This window comes from Rhincodon typus, chromosome 22, assembly GCF_021869965.1.
Source record: "Rhincodon typus isolate 14 chromosome 22, sRhiTyp1.1, whole genome shotgun sequence".
NCBI classification, from domain to species: domain Eukaryota; kingdom Metazoa; phylum Chordata; class Chondrichthyes; order Orectolobiformes; family Rhincodontidae; genus Rhincodon; species Rhincodon typus.
The window spans coordinates 40,000,471-40,018,907 of NC_063353.1; the positions used below are offsets into that span (position 1 = coordinate 40,000,471).

At 44.2% G+C, this 18,437-nt stretch overlaps 2 protein-coding genes across 2 annotated transcripts in view; one reads left to right on the forward strand and one right to left on the reverse strand.

Moving 5' to 3' along the window:
• Nucleotides 1–1,749, reverse strand: part of ankrd16 (ankyrin repeat domain 16) — a 15,928-nt gene extending 14,179 nt beyond the window's left edge. Inside the window, exon 1 of the mRNA XM_048610404.1 lies at nt 1,096–1,749. Coding sequence (XP_048466361.1) covers nt 1,096–1,433 — 338 coding nt within the window. The 5' untranslated portion in view covers nt 1,434–1,749. The remainder of the gene's footprint in view (nt 1–1,095) is intronic.
• A 565-nt stretch (nt 1,750–2,314) lies between these two features.
• fbxo18 (F-box DNA helicase 1) overlaps nt 2,315–18,437 on the forward strand; it is a 64,643-nt gene continuing 48,520 nt past the window's right edge. The window contains exons 1-8 of the mRNA XM_048609997.1: nt 2,315–2,616; nt 4,782–4,824; nt 6,736–7,397; nt 8,263–8,393; nt 10,125–10,260; nt 13,598–13,788; nt 17,040–17,141; nt 17,367–17,376. Coding sequence (XP_048465954.1) covers nt 2,614–2,616; nt 4,782–4,824; nt 6,736–7,397; nt 8,263–8,393; nt 10,125–10,260; nt 13,598–13,788; nt 17,040–17,141; nt 17,367–17,376 — 1,278 coding nt within the window. The 5' untranslated portion in view covers nt 2,315–2,613. The remainder of the gene's footprint in view (nt 2,617–4,781; nt 4,825–6,735; nt 7,398–8,262; nt 8,394–10,124; nt 10,261–13,597; nt 13,789–17,039; nt 17,142–17,366; nt 17,377–18,437) is intronic.

Genomic DNA, 18,437 nt, shown 5'->3' on the forward strand with positions numbered 1-18,437 from the left:
GGAGGAAACCAGGAAGTGAGGCAATCCATCGCAACGGACCCCAGAGTTTAAAAACCAGGCGGGAAAACACACCGACACTTCATCAGAGGCTGCACTGAGGATGTTACCCAGCACGGTAACGAAACGTCTGCAGAACAACAAAACAGCTCGGCGAGCCAACCAACCTCAACACCCACAACCCGAGCTACAGATCTACTCCAAAACCTTAGAGAGTCTTTGAATATTTTTAAGGCAGGGATAGATAGATTTTTGATAATGAAAAGGGTAAAGAGATTTTTGGGATTAGGGCAATGGGAAGTAATCAGAGCAGCTATGATATTACTGTACGGTGCCACACACCTTAGGGGCTGAGTGGCTACTACTCCTAATTCATACATTTGTATGCATCTTCTATAATTGATCTGAAAGGGAGTTCATTCCTTGTCCAACTGGGAGGGGAATAGTTCAAGATTTTAAAAATTCTTTCCTGGGATGAGGGCACTGCTGGCTAGCTCAGTTTTTCTTACCCATCCCTAATTGCCCTTGAACTGAGTGGCTTGCTCGGCCATTTCAGAAGGCAGTTAAAAGTCAAGCATATTGCTGTGGGCCACGTACTGTAAAGTTGAATACATTTCCTTTATTTTTATACCTTTACATTCTATGTTTTGGTTTGTTTTCCTGTGTTTTAAGATGGTGCCAGAGCGTGGTGACACTGTGCAACACTTCTCACTGTGTTTTGTAACAACATACATGTGACAATAAATAAATAACTCAAATGAATCAAACACATAGTCCAGACCAGGTAAGGACGGCACATTTCCTTCCCTGAAGAACATTAGTGTGCCAGGTGGTTCTTGATGACAATTGCCAATGGTTTCATGGTAACTATTAGGTTGACTTTAATTAAATATTTTATTGGATTAAAGTTCTACCATGCGCCATAGAGGAATTCAAGTCCTAGGTCCCCACAACTTTAACCTGGGGTTTGGGGTTACTAGTCCAGTGACATTACTACCTGTGTCAACACCTCCCTATGATGCGGACAATCTTCAATTCAGGCAAACGAGAAAAAGGTGAACAGTTTCTTCTCCGTTATCCAACAGCACTGCCACTTACCAATCAGCTTTCTTCAAACAGTCGACCTTGGCCCCTTGGGCTAGCAGGTACCTCACACACATTCTGTGACCCATCGACGCTGCTTCATGCAAAGCTCGTTTGTAATCACTGTTGACCAGCTCAACGTTGACACCAAGCTCCTCCACCAGGTATTTCAGGATTGGCAGGTGCCCATACCTGGCAGCATAATGCAGCACAGTGTCACCTGATCTCCCAAAGTGACCCTTCAACACTGTATCCAGAACACCTTCACCCTTACCCAGTTCCTCTTTGAGATTGGAAAGACTGCCTTCTTGTACTATTCTAATGAGATGCTTGACTTTGCCTTCACAAGTCATCAGCTTTAATCCTCAAAAGAAATTGTTCTGACAAGAAAAAAAAGTTCAAGTCTCACTTGTAACAATCTGATGACAGACTCATCTGCTTTTGCTGCAAAACCTGATACAGATCTCCACGTCTTTGTTTCCTCACTTTCTCTCCTAAGACTTCCTCACAGAGGCAGGTCCTCAGTGCTTACATGCACCCTCTGAGGTCTCACCCTGATGACTATAATTTGTAAATATTAATCCTAATCACAAAGCACGAGCTCTGTTCACTGCTGCCTTCCTTCTTTAAGTCTATACACACACACACACAGATCTTTCAGCTCCACCCCCAGAGAATCATCGACCGACTAAAAACATTCCCTGAGAGTCCTAAGTCAGGTAAACGCTAAAATTGCACATCAGGAAAAAGACAGGGCAGGTTAACATTTTGGAGCTTTGTGCAATCATTGTCAGTACCGATTTGATTCACCCTGTATTTCAAACAATTAAAAATAAAAACTCTCATCAGTTAAAAATGTTTATATGGAATGAACCGTCATTTTTAAACCCTCAGATAATCAAACATTTTTGGGGAACCCTTTATGCAAGGGCCCTCTGAAATGTATCAATATTTACAGGGAATCCCTTGAAATGTATCAATATTTGCAGGGGATCCCCGAGAAAAGTGTCAGTATCTGAAGGGAAGAGTTGGCAATATTTCCAGGAAACTTGCTGTCGAAGATAATAGGAAGCACGGGATTCTCAAAAGTATCCGAGTATTTGCAGTATGTCAACCAGAGGAGCGTGGTGGGGCTTCCGAAATATAGAAAACGGTGCGAAAAAGATCACCAGAAAGAGAGATAGTAGGAGAAAGAGATGCTTCAACAAACCCACAGAAAGCTGCCAGTTGTCCTTAAATGAGATCAACGCTTGCTCATAAAGATTCCACTTACTGCCGATTGCGACGTGACAGCCAGTGGATTTCCTAAATAGTCGTCCAGAGACAGCAAGCAAATAAAATGTGAGGTTCCTGGGAGCTGTGACAGCATCTAGAGAGGAATAAACTCCGGAAGTACTCACTGAGCAGTTTGGAATTCCATCTAACGCCGGGGTGGAAATAAGCCTGGATTTGATATGTCCCCGAGATGAAAAACAAAGGGAGAAATTTGCATTCACTCCAGCTTGTATCATTTAACCACTGAGTGCCCTGGATATGGTGAGTGGCTAATAATTCAGGAGCAGGTTCCCCTAGATGGAGTTTCCTGTGCAGACCTCTGCATGATATCAAACTGTGTTCTACCTAAGGCTGGATTTCCCAAACTCTAGCCAGACTCTTGTTTCCCAAACGATGGTTGTAATGATCGGTTTACAAGAATGGCTCCTGGCAGAAGGAACTTGAGCTATGAGGATAGATTGAAGAAATTGGGAATGTCCTCCTTGGAGCGAAGAAGGCGAAGAGGAGATCTGATTTAAGTATTTAAAATGATGGATGGAATGCATAGGGTGAAGCAGTTCCCGACACATAACAGGAACAAGAGGCCAGCGTTTCACAAAAGAAGTAAGAATGAACTGAGGAAAAGCTTTTTCACACAGCAAGTATTTAGGGTCTGGAATGCACTGCCTGGAAGTGTGGTGGAGACAGATTCAATGACATAGAAACATAGAAGATAGGAGCAGGAGGAGGCCGTTTGGCCCTTTGAGCCTGCTCCGCCATTCGTAGAATTCATTGAATACCCACAGTGTGGAAACAGGCCATTCGGACCAATAAGCCCACACCTCCCCTCCGAAGAGCATCCCACCCAGACCCATTCCCCTACCCCTGCATTTCCCCATGTCTAACCCACCTAACCTAAACATCCCTGGACACTACAGGGCAATTTAGCATGGCCAATCCACCTAGCCTGCACATCTTTGAACTGTGGGAGGAAACCCACGCAAACCCAGGGATTTCTTCACGATCATGGCTGATCGTCCAACTCAGCAGCCTAATCCTGTTTTCTCCCCATAACCTTTGACCCCATTCGCTCCAAGTGCTATATCTGTTCGCCTCTTGAATACATTCAGTGTTTTGGCATCGACTACTTCCTGTGGTAATGAAATCCACAGACTCACCACTCTTTGGGTGAAGAAATGTCTCCTCATCTCCCTCCTAAATCATCTACCCTGAATCCTCAAACTGTGACCCCTGGTTCTGGACACATCCACCATCAGGAACATCCTCCCAGCATCTACCCTGTCCAGTCCTGTTAGAATTTTATGAGTCTGTATGAGATTCCCTCCTCATTCATTTGAACTCCAGCAAAAACAATCCCAATCTAATCAGTCTCTTCTCATACGTCAGAGCTGCCGTCCCTGGAATCAGCCTGGTAAACCTTCGCAGCACTCCCTCGAGAGGAAGAGCATCCTTCCTCAGAAAGGGAGACCAAAACCACACACAATATCCTCGGTATGGCCTCACCAAGACCCTGTGTAACTGCAACAACACATTGTGGTATTTAAGAGAGCATTGCATGATTATTTGGATAAAATAATATGTAAAGGTGTGGGGGAAAAGCAGTAGATGGCACTTCATTTAATAAGCCAGTGCAGGCCTCATTTTGGACCATAACATTTCTGTGATTCAGCATGGTGGAGAAAATTGACAAGCAAGCCAATGAGGTTAAAACAAAGGGGATTTTCAAACTAATGATGGTTTCTGTAATGGGGAAACTGAGTGAATCGCTGTTGGATTAGTTAGCTCAGTTGGCTGGATAACTGATTTGTGATGCAGAGTGATATCATTAGTGTGGGTTCAGTTTCTGTAATGGCTGAGGTTACCATGAATGTTCCACCTTCTCAACCTTGCCCCTTGCCTGAGGCATGGTGACCCTCAGGTTAATCATAATCCATCATCACTTTCTATTGAGAGAGCATCCATATGGTCCTCTGGGACTATGGAGTCTTTACCTTTGCAACAGGGTTGCTGTCTGAAGGGGTGATGAATGTGGCAGATTCAGTAGTAACTTTCAGAAGTTAACTAAGTATTTGAAAAGAAAACAAAACTGTCAAGGCCATGTGGGAATAATTGTCTATCTCTTTCAAGTGAAAACCAGCACAGGCACTGAGGGCTGTATTAGTTCTTGCTGTGCTTGTCAACTGTGTGATATCTGTTCAACCATACAAACCTTGTCCCAATGCTTATTGGGATCCCTGTATTCACACTTGCCACTTACCTCTTAACCCAGGGGCGCTGTTCACCAGCTGGCCATGGGGGAATAAAATTGTGATCAGCTGATTTGGTACAGACTGGCATTGGAGCTAGAAGGGTCTGGTCAGCCACTTGAAAATGGTTGTGGGGAGGTAACTGCTAAAATTCCATGTTTTTTTTTTCTTATTTTACAGTTTAACCAAAATCACAGGAGCAGCAACGTTACAATGACTCTTCGTGAGTAAACCTGTTTCCTTGCTTTTTAATACAATGACATTTTAATTGTATGCTGTTCTGTTTAATGACTTTGGCTATTTTCTAAAGTTTGGATTCAGAAGTAGAATGTTGGAAGAATAACTAATTAACCTAAAAAAGACAAATATTTGAAAATAATGACGCTTTTCAATATTGTTGACCTTACTTAAGATCTGAAGAAGTGAAATAGTTTCCAGCCTTGTTTAACTGTTTGTTTGTTTTAAGTGGTGATATTGATTAAAATGAGGAGTACTTTGAAATCAAGATGTAGGGAAGCTCAATGCTTGTAGGGCTAAAGATCCAGGTAACCACCTAGTTTATACAGTCATATGGCATGGAAACAGACCCTTTGGTCCAACTAGACGACGCTGACCAAACTAAATTAGTCCCACTTACCTGTGTTTGGCCCATATCCCTCTAAACCTTTCCTATTCATGTACTTATTCAAATGTCTTTTAAATGTTGTAACTGTACACTTGCCTGGATGAGTGCAGCTCCAACAACAATCAAGAAGCCAGACACCATCCAGGACAAAGTACTAATGGGCACCCCATCCACGATCTCAAACATGCAGTTCCTCCACCTAGATGACACAGAAACAACGGCGTGTACCACCTACAAGGTGGACTGCAGCAATTTCACAAGGCTGCATCAACAACATCTTCCAAACCAGTGACCTCTGCAACTGAAACAGACAAGGCCAGCTGTTGTTTGGGAGCACCTAGTTCTCCTTCTGTTCCCACATCACCCTGACTTGGAGCTGTAATGATTGTTCCCTCACTATGGTTGGGTTAACATCCTCAAAATTCCTTCCTAACATCACTGTGTGGTTAGATCAACATCCCTTTGGATATCCTATGGACATCTATGTGGATATCCTTACAGCAAAGCCTGCAGTGGTTCAAGAAGACACTATCACCCTCTTAACGAACCAAATGCCCACACCCTAACAATGAACATACAAGAAAGTGATCAGTGTGCTATCAGCTCCTTTTGCTGCTACGTCTGGACTTGTTCCATCTATTGCAATCCAATTGGTTAGAAACATTTTGATGCAGTGACAATCAAATGACCTGTTTTGGTGGGTTCTAAAGATTCCATGTCACTATCTGAAGACACGCAAGTCATTTTGACCACAGCTCCTTTCTCATCCAATTCTACCAAAAACAAATGAATTGTTCTGAAGAAAGGTCACTGGACCTGAAATGTTAACTCTGTTTTTTTCTCCACAGATGCTGCCAGACCTGCTGAGATTTTCCAGAAATTTTTGATTCTGTTTGTGAACAGGTCATTTATTTATTGTATTAGTAGGGTCTTTGTGTTCAATATGGCCACCACATAAATGCACAACCATTGCTGCACATTGGTGTCATATGTGAAAAACCTTCTGAATATTTCTGAGTGATATGATTTTAAAAACAGAAAGACTTGCATTTATAAATTCGTTTTCACAACATTAGGATACCCCAAAGTGTTTTCCTGCGAGTGTAGTCACTGTTGGAATTTAGAAAAAAACTGCAGTCAGTTTGCAAACAGCAAAGAGATATTGACTGTCTACTTTAATGATATTTATGGGATGAATATTGGGAAGGACACTGAGAACTCTTCAAAATTGTGCAATACATTTGTTTACAACCTTCAGTCTACCCCTGAGAGGGAAAATGGGATCTTGGTTCAATGTCTCATCTGAAAGATAGCATCTATGACTGTTACAGCACTCCCTCAGCACTGCATTGCAGTGTCTGCCCCAATTCTCTGGAATGGGGTTTGGAACCACAACCTTTTCACTCAATGGTGAGAGTACTGCCAACTCAGCCATAGCTGACACTGCACAATACTGATAAGGGATTGTTCAATTTCTTATTTATCTGTTGTTTCTTCCCTCCTGTACAGCTGGACGAGGCAAACGGAAACATCTTAATCCATCTGACTGTTGGTTCCTGAGCAATAGTCGTGAGGGTGCTTTCTCTTTGACCCGACTGTTCATCTACGCAGGTACCAGCAGAGATTTGAACAGGGGCCTCCATCCCACGGACAGAAAAAGGAGGAGATCTGCAACACGGCTGTGTCCTCACCAAAGATGGTGGATACATGATGCTGACAGTCTGTCAGAAGATGCAGCCAGTGGTGAAGCCATCATTGGCCCATCCTCCTCCAAGATTGATTCTGTTTTTGATCCTGAAGATTTTAACTTGCCTGTTGAAAGAAACATGCTGATACTGGATTCCAAGGACAATGGGGAGGGCTGTGTCCTGTTGTCTGGAAGCCCAAGTGAGACCAGTGATGTGGTTTGTGCGAAGAGACCCAGCTTAGAGGATGCACCCGTGTCCCAGGAATGGAATTGGGCAGAAGGTGATGAACTGGAGGTGGATCCTCTCCCTGACTCATACTTTGGGTTACTGGGATGCACCTGCTCCCATGCTCTCCCCGCTGGCCATATCAGCCAGCTGCCAGATGAAATCCTCAGGATTGTGTTCTTTTATCTGCCAGCTGTGGACCTGTATCGCCTCCGCTCAGTCAGTCAGCAATGGCACCATGTTATCAGTGATCCAGTGGTAAGCCTTGGCATCTTCCGTTAGATCATAATACTCTTCTATTTTTGTAAAAAAAATTGCATGTCCAGTTTTCTGCCCCACCCTATCCAACAGCCATTGATTCCAGAGATGGTTGCAACACTAGCTACTGATTATTATTTCTTTAAGTCCAAATACTTTACTTGGGAACTGAGATAGAAGCATTTGGGAAGCTATTTAATTAGGTAGAGGGTGTCAGTTGCACTCGGTTGTGTTCTCATGTGATGCCTACCTGCAAGTATTTGCTGTGAGGGTGACTGGATCTTTAGCTGATTGTCTGTCCCCATTCACACTTCCTCCGGTACAGTCAGTGCTGAGGCAAATTGTAACACTCTCAGCCTGGAGGTGGCTTTAACCTCTGACCTTTTGGTTTGCCTGCAGTTCAAGGGAAACAAAGCAACCTATCACCAATCATTCTCCTGAAAATCTGAGTACACCAACACGGCCATTTAAATTGTATCCAGTTGGGTGAAACTGTAAATGATCTGGCTTTGACTCACCAACAATGGACATCTCTGAGAATTTAAGGGGAGTGAACTAATTTAAACTTAAACATAATTGGCTCCTTGCATTTCTTATCTATTTTTTACTGTGGGTAAAGTGGTTTCTGCAACAGTTAAATACCACCTTAAACCTGTTTTATAACAGTGGGAGATTTGGGACAAGGAGAGCAGATGCTGAATGGGAAGGTAGGATAGTTTGTGTGATTCCCTCCACATCAGGTTCCTGGTCTCAGTTACAGTGGCTCAGAGCAGAAGTACAGTTCCTGTAGGGCTTGACAGGGTTAAAATTGCAAAGTGCTTTTTTATTTACAATGGACTCCCTTTTCTAAACTTGCTTTTCCCAGTTTGTGCCATACAGGAAGTTGTACTATCGATACAGGAAGGGAGAAGCAAGTGCTGTGAAAGAGATTGACTGGATCCTGAAGGAAAATCATATTAAAAAGGAAGATGAACTCTGCATGTTGAATCTCATAAAGTAAGTGTTCAATGCCGGAATGCTGCTGGTATCTGAGCTACAGCTGTACGGCTATTAAAACAGAAAAATTAGACATTTAACCAAATTGAAAGGAAATACTTACCAGGAAAATTTGAGCAGGCCGGGGCTTTTATTTTCAGAAAAAAGCTAACTAATGGATTGGTCTAGTTGAGATTGTTAAAATCACAAAATGATTTGTTAGAGAAGATGTTTCCAGTGTGATGGGGAGCAAAACAAGTGTAACTGATAATTTATTAGGGAATTTTGGGAAATTGCTTCGCCAGGGAGTTGCTGAGGAAAATAGCATGGATGCATTTAAGGTAAAAACTCCGATGGAGGGGTGGGAAGCTGTAGTTAATATAAGAAACTAATAGGTGAGGCAGTGATGTTGTGGTAATGTCACTGGTCTAGTGAGCCAGAAAACCAGGCTAATGCTCTGGGGATAAGGGGTTAAATCCCACCATAGCAGATGGCTGAAATTTAATTCAATAAAGAAAAATTTGGAGTTAAAAGTTAGTCTGATGTTAACCATGTAATCACTGTTGACCGCTGTCAAAAACCATCTAATTACTAATTGCCTTTTCCGGAAGGACTTACCTAGTCTACATGTGACTCCAGACCAACAACAATGTAGTTAACTCCTAACCCTCTAAGCTCCGTGGGTGAAACCACTCTGAAGGCCCATTCATTGTGATTGGCATGCCGAAGCTTGGCGTAGCATTGACCCCCACTTTCAGAGGTCGTGGCCATGCATCGTGGAGGTCTGCACAGAAGAAAAGAAAATGAGTGGTACGCTGCTCCTCACTGCCCTCTGAAATGGGCCTAACAAGCCGCCTCGCAGCAGTTAGGGATGGGCAATAAATATTGATCCAGCCAGCAATGACCATGTCCCATGGCCGCACGGTGGCTCAGTGGTTAGCATCACTGCTTCACAGCTCCAGGGACCCGGGTTCGATTCCAACCCCTGGTGACTGTGTGTGAAGTTTGCACATTCTCCCTGTGTCTGTGTGGTTTCCTCTAGGTGCATCAGTTTCCTCTCCAATTTAAAGATGTGCAGGTTAGATGGATTGGCCATACTAAATTGCTGGTAGTGTCCAGGGATGTGCAGAATAGGTGGATTAGCCATGGGAAATGCAGGGTTATGGGGTGGGATGCTTTTCAGAGAATCAGTGCAGACTCCATGGGCTGAATGGCTTCTATCTGCACTATTCCGCGATTTTGTGAATAAAAGCAATGTTGAGAAGAGTTTTGGATTAGTGCAAATATTTCCGTTGATATGAAGCTGACTAAGAGGAAGTGTAATCAAGTCTTTGTTAATGATGAAAGTTTTTGCTAGTGGGGCCAATGAAATAGTCTTTCTTCTGGTTTAGATGAGAGATGAGAGATCTGAGTATTGATGAGAGATTGCTAACTTGAAACTGCCACTCTGGGTAAGGAGAAAGATTAGGGCAAATGTCTGTAATTAGGAAGTTATTTAAGCATCAAATGCTTTGGTGCAGGCAGGGGTTGAAATAAAGACTGTTGCGTTTATGAAATACTTACTTGCCCTTTCTTCCTGAGTGTGTGGCTAGTGTGGCTCTTCTTTTTCTGAAGAAGAGTCTAGGCCCGAAACGTCAGCTTTCCTGCTCCTCTGATGCTGCTTGGCCTGCTGTGTTCATCCAGCTCTACACCTTGTTATCATTGTTTGTGTCATTGTGGCTTTAGAAATATTGTCACCATTTTTCAATTTAGACACGTGGTGATGTTCCACCTTGGTATGTTTGTGAACGCTGAAGCTGTCTTGACTTGCCTCACAGACCATCCTCTGTTTAAACAATCTGAAGCATGTGTGGCCCAGACACTACCTCATTTGGTCACTGGAGCAAAGGTATGTCTCTTGAGCACTTTCCTCCTTTTACCTCGTTTTGTTCAGTGTTGATTTTTCTTGATTAAATTCCGATGCTGTTCTGAATCAAAAACTCCTAGTACACAAATTTCTCACTGACCATCATGAATGACAATTTGTGTTTCTGCAGCACCTTTCTAATTTAATAAAACATTCCAGTGCTTTTCAGAAAACTGATTTCAAACAACATTTGATGCTGAATCATATAAGGAACTTTTGGGAAAGGTGACCAAAAACTTGGTCAAGTAATAGGTTTGAAGAACTGTCTTAGAAGAGTAGGGGATGGGGAAGAGGTTTGCAGTGGAAATTCTAGAACTTGGGCCAAGGCAATTGAATAAATGAATGATTTTATTGTCACGTATATTTCGAAGATACAGTGAAGAGTTTTGTCGCCACAATCTAATGCCGTTTTGAGTTACAAAAAGAAAAAAAGAAATTACTCAGAGTTCATCTTCTGTCTATATTGGGTCTCAAGCACAGCTCTAGGGCTTCTGCAAGGTGTTCTGGCCCCCAAGGAATCCCACTTCAGGAACAGCAGCAACGATGCCTGAAATAACTCCACAGAGGCTGGGATCCTGTCACCAAGTCACTCCTTATTTTCGTGAGCAAAGTACTTGACACTCAGAGTGAACAGGATGTCTGACACTTCTGCTTCTATCTGTCAGCCAGGGCTCCCGGATTGGACCAGGTTAACAGCCCCAATCAGGCAACTCCATATTCTATGAAGTCCACCTGGCTGACATTGTTACAATCATGACAACGCCAATGCTCCAGAAGACCCTGGCTCTGCTGCTGTCTGACACTGTCAAAAGCCCAGGCTCCTGGCCTACTGTCCCTTAGAAATCCCCATTCCGGTCACCCCTGCTGCCAAAAATCCAGGGTCTGGACACCGCTGGCAGTCCTGATCCACACTGTCGATACTACAGCCACCGGCCAGCTGACTGCACCAGCCTCAAAGATGAAGAAAGAAAAGAAAAAGAAGAATGCGTAGAGAAAAAAAGATGCCGCTGGCCTGGAGTGGATGGGCTCAGGTAAGCCTGAACACTACTTCCTGTAGCTGGCGCCACCATCTTGGGGGGAAAACAAATGGCCCAGCTACCAATTGCAAAAGATGAAAGCCGTGAAGAGATTTGTTGGACCAAGAAAAAATACAATTGTAGGGGGAATGTGTCTGTCAAAAAAAAGTCTGTGAAATTGAAAAAAATCTGAGTGGCAGTTGAGAATGGTGTCCGAACCTATCACCGTTAACTGGAAACATGTCCTCCTGAGCTGGAATGATCCTCATTTCCTTTAGAAATTTTTAAATTCTTTGCGGATGAGCAACGGCGAATTCACGTCCAACATTGCAAATGTCTGTTCCAACGGGGAGTGTAAGTTGGAAAATACGTTTTTCCTGGTATCTAAGCCAGAATGGCTAGTACTCAGAATTCACTGCCTGAGAGTGTGCTGGGGACACAGTCAATCATGGCTTCCAAAATGAAATTGGATAAGCCCCTGAAGAGACAAATTATAAAGTGTGGGGAAGAGACAAGTTATTGGGACTAGATGAATTGGACTTATGAAGAATGGCTCTGACACAGTGGGCTGAACCATCTCATTTTGTGCTGTAACCATTTGTGATTCTGGTCCAACATGAGTCATTTGCCTGCCTGCATTCCTCTCTGTCAAAATAACCTATCTAAATTGGGTTTTTATCTCCGTTCTGATGAAGGGTCACTGGACTTGAGACGTTAACTCTGTTTTTTGTCTTTGCTTTGTTTTGTGCGTAGTACAGGCAGCTCACATCATACAAAGTGCATCAGGGTAATAGAAGAGAATGAGGAATACAGTGTTACAGCAAGGATGTGGAGGCTTTGGAGAGGATGCAGAAGAGGTTTACCAGGATGCTGCCTTGATTAGAGGGTATGAGCTATAAAGAGAGGCTAGAAAAACATGGGTTGTTTTCTGTGGAGTGGCAGAGGCTGACGGGAGACTTAATAGAAGTCAATAAAATTATGAGATGCTTAGATAGGGTTGACGGTCAGAATCTTTTTTCCCGGAGCCAAGGCATGCATTTAAGGTGAGGGGGGAAAGTTCAAAGGAGATGTGAGGGGCAAGTTTTTTACACAGAGAATGGTAGGACTATGGAATGTGCTGTCAGGGCTTGTAGTGGAGGCAGATATGATATAGAGGTTTTCAAGGGGCTTTTGGATAAGCCTATGAATATGCAAGGGTAGGGGAATATGGACCAAGGGGAGGCAGAAGGGATTAGCTTAATTTGGTGTGATGTTTGGCACAACATCTGAAGGGTCTGTTCCTGTGCTGTTCTATGTTCTATGTTAATTGAGGTTTAAAAGAGCAGAACAATGATAAGATATCTAAGAATAAGATCTGCTGTAGAGAGCTCGCAAAGAGTTGCCATGCATCAGTGCCATCTTGAATCCAAAAAAAACTGGGGGAAAGGGAACCGGAGGATAACTGGGGAAGGGGGAATTAACAAAAGAACCCAAACTGTTAAGTGGCACTTTTTTTAAACCCTGAGTTTTTAATAATCTAGAATGGACTGCCTGGAAAGATGCAAGCAGGTTCAATAGTGACTTTTGAAAGGGAATGGATTAATACTCAAAGGGGAAACCTTTGCAGGGCCATGAAGAATGAATAAGACAGTGAAACTAATCAGACACCTTGATCAAAGATCCAACACACACACACACACACACACACACGGCCAGCATCAGTTCTGTATTATCCTTTAATTAATCCCTGATGTCTTACATTTAACAGATACCCATGTAATGATATAAACAATGATTCCCCAGCTATGTGTGTCCTAAACTCCTTGAATTTCTGCATCTTTAAGGTGCTCCTCCTTTAAGATGTACTTTTGGTCACCCATCCTAATATCTACTGAGTGCCCAGTTTTGTGTTGTTAATTGCTTATTTGAAGTACTGCAGTGCACTTACTCAATTGAAAGTGCCAGACATTTCCAAGTTTTTGTTGAAACAAAGGGCAGGTGCCTGGGATGGACAGTATCCCAGCAAAGAATTGACACAGGAGCAAAGAAGAGGGAACAAAACAGATCTCCGAACACCTTTGCTCCCCTACTCCATAAAAGTTAAATATCTCACCATTTTGGAGGCACAATAGTTGCTTACATTATCCACAGTTCCTCCATGAGCCACTGATTGGCATCAAAGACAAGAGGGTTTGTGATTTGACACTGACTCCATAGCTGACCTGGGGATTTATGTCTGCAGAAGCTACAATCCTGGTCAGTTTCTCTGCATCCTTGGAAATTCAAAGGAAATGTCACTGTGTGTATGTCTTTATTTAATTTAGACTGGATATGTGCAGGCGTTGCTGGCTGTGATCATTCTCCTGTCCAATAGTGTGAATGACATCCAAGAGCTGATATCCCGTCTCCAACAACCCTGTTCGACACTGCCTGTAATGGAGGTGACAGAGATCCTGTACTACATGGCGACCTTGCTGTTTGCCTTGAGAGAGAAGGACATTAATATCAGCAACAGGTAGGATATAGCTCTCCTAATACAGAGCCCCTTCCACAACTTCTGATGCATGTGTGGCTCTGGTGGTTGCCTATAGGCTGTGCCAGGGTTCAGTTCAGGTGGACTATTTGATTTAATCTCATAGCTAGGGATGGACAAAAAAGTGCCTGTGTTTTTTTTTAAATTTGCCATGTGCACCTCCTATGCCCATTCCCAAGTGAGATGGAGGATTAGCCATAACATGTTAATTGATGACCAGGCTCTGAGGGCTGAATGGCCTAATCCTGCTCCTAGTTTCTATGTCTATGTTTACTGGGGGTTCCTGTTTTTATTTTCCCCTTCGATGATGGAATCTTACTGTTTTCATTTTGTTTGGCATTTGCTGTATTTTTCTGTAAAATGAACCTTTACCACTAAGTAGGATAAGGGCAGCAGACACTTGGGATCCACTACCATCTGCATGTTACCCTCTAAGCCACGTGCCATCCTTACATGGAAATACATCGCTCTTCCTTTAGTGTTGCTGGGTCAAAATCCTGGAATTCCTTTCATGACAACACCATGGGTGTCTCTATAGTACATGGACTGCAGCATTACAAGAAGGTGGCTAATTACCACTATCCCAAGGGCAATTAAGCTCAGGGAACAAATGTTGGCCTTGTCCATGAGTACTCATAAGTTGGGTTCGGGGGTGTTCATGCCCTGAAATTGTTAAATTTGATGTTGAGCCCCCTTCCTTGTCTATTACCTACCCCCAACTCCCTGGATCCTGCCATAAAATGGATTGTTAAATGGGCGGGAGGTGATGGCCTAGTGGTATTATTGCTGGACTGTTAATCCAGAGACCCAGGTTATGTTCTGGAGATCCCGGGTTCAAATCCCACCACGGCAGACGGTGGAATTTGAATTCAATAAAAATCTGAAATTAAGAGTCTAATGATGACCGTGAACCCATTGCCAATTGTCAGGAAAAACCCATCTGGTTCACTAGTGTCCTTTAGGGAAGGAAACTGCCATCCTTACCTGGTCTGGCCTACATTTGACTCTAGACACACAGCAAGATGGTTGATTCTCTGGCAGTTAGGGATGGGCAATAAATGTTGGCCTAGCCAGTGATGCACTCGTCATATGAATAAATATTTTAAAAGAAAGCAAACCCATTTTGGCCCACTAGTCCCTAATTTCACCTATCTAGCTTCTCTTCTTAGAAAAACTCAGCAGGTCTGGCAGCATCTGTGGGGCGAAAGCAGAATTAACATTTTGGGTTCAGTGACCTTCCTTCAGAACTGATTGTAGGTGGGAATGTTTGGTATATATGCTGAAGATGGGGCAGGGGTTGGGGGAAGTGATGGTGGTGGTGATCGGGGTGGAACGAGTAAATGATAAGTGGAGGTCATAGATTATAGAATCCCTACAGTGTGGAAACAGGCCCTTCAGCCCAACAAGTCCACACTGACCCTCAGAGCATCCCACCCAGACCACCCCTGATAACCCACCTAATCTACACATCCCTGAACACTACTTGGCCAATCTACCTAGCCTGCATATCTTTGGACTGTGGGAGGAAACAGGAGCACCCGGAGGAAACCCACGCAGACAAGGGGAGAATGTGCAGACTCCACACAGACAGTCGCCCGAGGGTGGAATTGAACCCGGGTGCCTGGTGCTGTGAGGCATCAGTGCTAACCACTGAGCCATCGTGTTGCCCTTGATGGAGCCCAGAGAGAGAATAAAACAGTTGGGCAGACAAAGGAGTGGGTAAAGGTCAGCCTGGGGGAATCAGTAGCTGCTAATGGGAACTATTAGTGACTGACAATGGGTTGTAAGTGGCAGTGGCTTATGTGATGACAAGGCGTGGCCTGTGGTGGTTGGGGTAAGGACATGGGAGAAGGTCCTCGGGCCCTAAAATTGTTGAACCTGATATTGAGCCCAGGTGGTTGTAGGATTCCCAAATGAAAAATTTAAGTGATGTTCTTCCAACTTGCCCTAAGATTCACTGGAGCACCGTAGTAAGCCCAAGACCAAGATCCTGGCCAGGGAACATGGTGACGTGTTGAAGTGGCAGGCAAAAAGCTCGGGGTCATTTTTGTGAACAGAACATAGATATTTTGCGAAGTAGTTACCCAGTTTGCAGTACACCTTTTCTTAGCTGCTCCTTGTTCTGAAGAAGTGTCACAGAACTTAAAACATTAAATCTGTTTCTCTCTCCACAGATGCTGCCAGACTTGCTGAGTTTCTCCAGCATTCTCTGTTTATTTGACTGTGTCCACTGTTTGGACGGGAGATGGAGAAAATGTCACTATTTGTGTTTCAGCAGCTAAGTGTATCATATCGTTGGTTTGAGGCAGGCAGTGAAAATAAGAATTGCAGTTCCCAATATGCGATGAAAATGGGTATGTGGTCTGGTTATTTGGCCTTGAGGGGAAGGAACACCATTAATCTTACGAGTCCCCTTCAAAGGTGGACCACCGCTCTCCACTCCACTGCCCACACAACATCCCACCCGCCCCCACCCCCGCCCACAATATGGCAGAGGCTGGAAATCTGACAAAACTACCGAACAGGACAGGCAGCACCTGTGGAAAGCTAAAAACAGCTCAGCAGGGATTATGCAATTGAGGGTGGAGGACAAGAGGAATTCAGCCCTCCCCTTACTGACTCTGCTCTTGCTTACATTTTATAAATCTCCAAATTTTCTCAGGTCCGATGAAGGGTCCTGGACCTGCAACATTAACTCTGCTTCTCTTTCTGAAGCTGTTGCCAGAGCTGCTGAGTGTTTCCAGTATGTTCTACTTTTTAAAAACTCACCTACACGCCATCGACCCCACAATAATTGGCTGACTTTCAAATGCTGTTGTCCTTAAATGCAGTCGTTTCTAGGAGTGAGCAGTATTATGCACTTACCAGTCTCACGCTCCTCCTTGAACAAAAATGTGGAAGTCATGACTTGTTCCAAGACACAGATGTCGAGTTCTTTGTGGACTGTACTAAAGTCCAGTACTAAAGTTGTCAACAGAATGACTGACTTCAGTGTATCAATGTTATACTGCTACAGCAGTTCTGCAGCTGGGTAGGCGAATGTTTTACTGTATTTCTTAATCTGTTGTACTTGCCATGGGAATATTCAATGCTGACATTGGAAGGCTGGAAACTTGAATTAACATTCCCAGCCTTGAAGAGCGTAACAACTTCTCTTCCTCGGAAATAGTTGGTGTAATGTTAAACTTTAACTTTTATAGTAAACAATTTTCCTTTCCCAATAAACCTTCCAGGATTCATTACAATCTGTTCTACGCACTGTATTTAATGGAGAATCCAGCCAACATCAGTAGAAAATCTGTGAAGCGTCTTCTTTCAACTCAGGACTCTGGCAGGTGAACTTTTGAACAATTTTAAATAAATCAAAATATACTCCAGGAAGATGTGTGCAATTTGGAAGTAGCTATTGCCTCTGGAATGGATAAAAGGAATTTAGGAATGTATGACATTGGAACAAGAATAGGCCATTTGGCCAAATGAACGTGCTCCACTTGGTATCTGTCTGTTTGTTGTGGTGATGAGCTGGATTCACATGCAGCTGTGATTGTGTTATTCTGAAGGGCCTCTGTGGTGCAGTGGTTGTGTCCCTGCCTCTGAGCCAGGAGTCCTGGGTTTGAGTCCCACCTGCTCCAGAGCCGTGCTGTAACATCCCCGGACAGGTTGGAAAAAAAACTGCATTGGTAGTATCCTTACCTCAGGAACAAGAGGCCTGAGTTCAAGTCCCACCTGCTCCCTAGGTATGTATTTAAAAAAGTGTGCTATTCTGATTCAGGTTTCTCTTCTATGTGCTAGTCCAGTCAATTCCTGAGTCCACCCTGGTTCCTCGCTTGTGGAAGAACCTTGTCAGTTACCAACCTCTCAAATCCCGCTTCTTGTAAACTTGTGCAAAGGTAGAGTTGAAGGTTGTCACTAAGCTGTTAGTGACTCAGAGTTCCAAACCCATCCTAACTGAAGAAAGGTACTGGAGCTAGAATTTTTCTCCTGCTGTTGATGTACATTGATCCTTCCTCACCAGAATCTATCTCTATCTCACTCTCTATCACTTTCTGCACCCTCCCCTCACAACCCCACCTCTCTCTCAACCCTCCCTCTCCCCCTTCTTCCCCATACTCTCTCCCCTCTGTCTCTCTCTCTCTCTCTCTCTCTCTCCCCCTCTCTATCTCGCCCTTCCCCCCTCTCTGCCCCTCTCCCCCCTCTCTCTCTCTCCGTCTCCCCCCTCCCTCTCTCTCTGTCTCCTCCCTCCCTCTCTCTCTCTCCTTCCTCTCTCTGTCCCCCCCCTCTCTCTCCACCCCTCTTTCTATCTCTTTCTCCCCACTCCCCACCTCTCTCTCTTAACGCCCACCCCTCTTTCCCCCCTCCTCCCCCCCCCCCCCCCCCCCCCCTCTCACCCCTTCCTCTCTCTCTCACCCACCCTCTCTCTCCCGTCCTCACTCTCCCCCTCACCCATCCTCTCTCTCCCGTCCTCACTGTCCCCCCTCCTCACTCTCTCTCCCCCCTCCTCACTCTCTCTCCCCCCTCCTCACTCTCTCTCCCCCTTTCCCTCTCTCTCCCCCTCCCCCCTTCTCTCTCTCTCCCTCTGTCTTTCTCTCCCCCCGCCTCTCTCCCTCTACCTCTCTTTCTCTCTCCCCCCC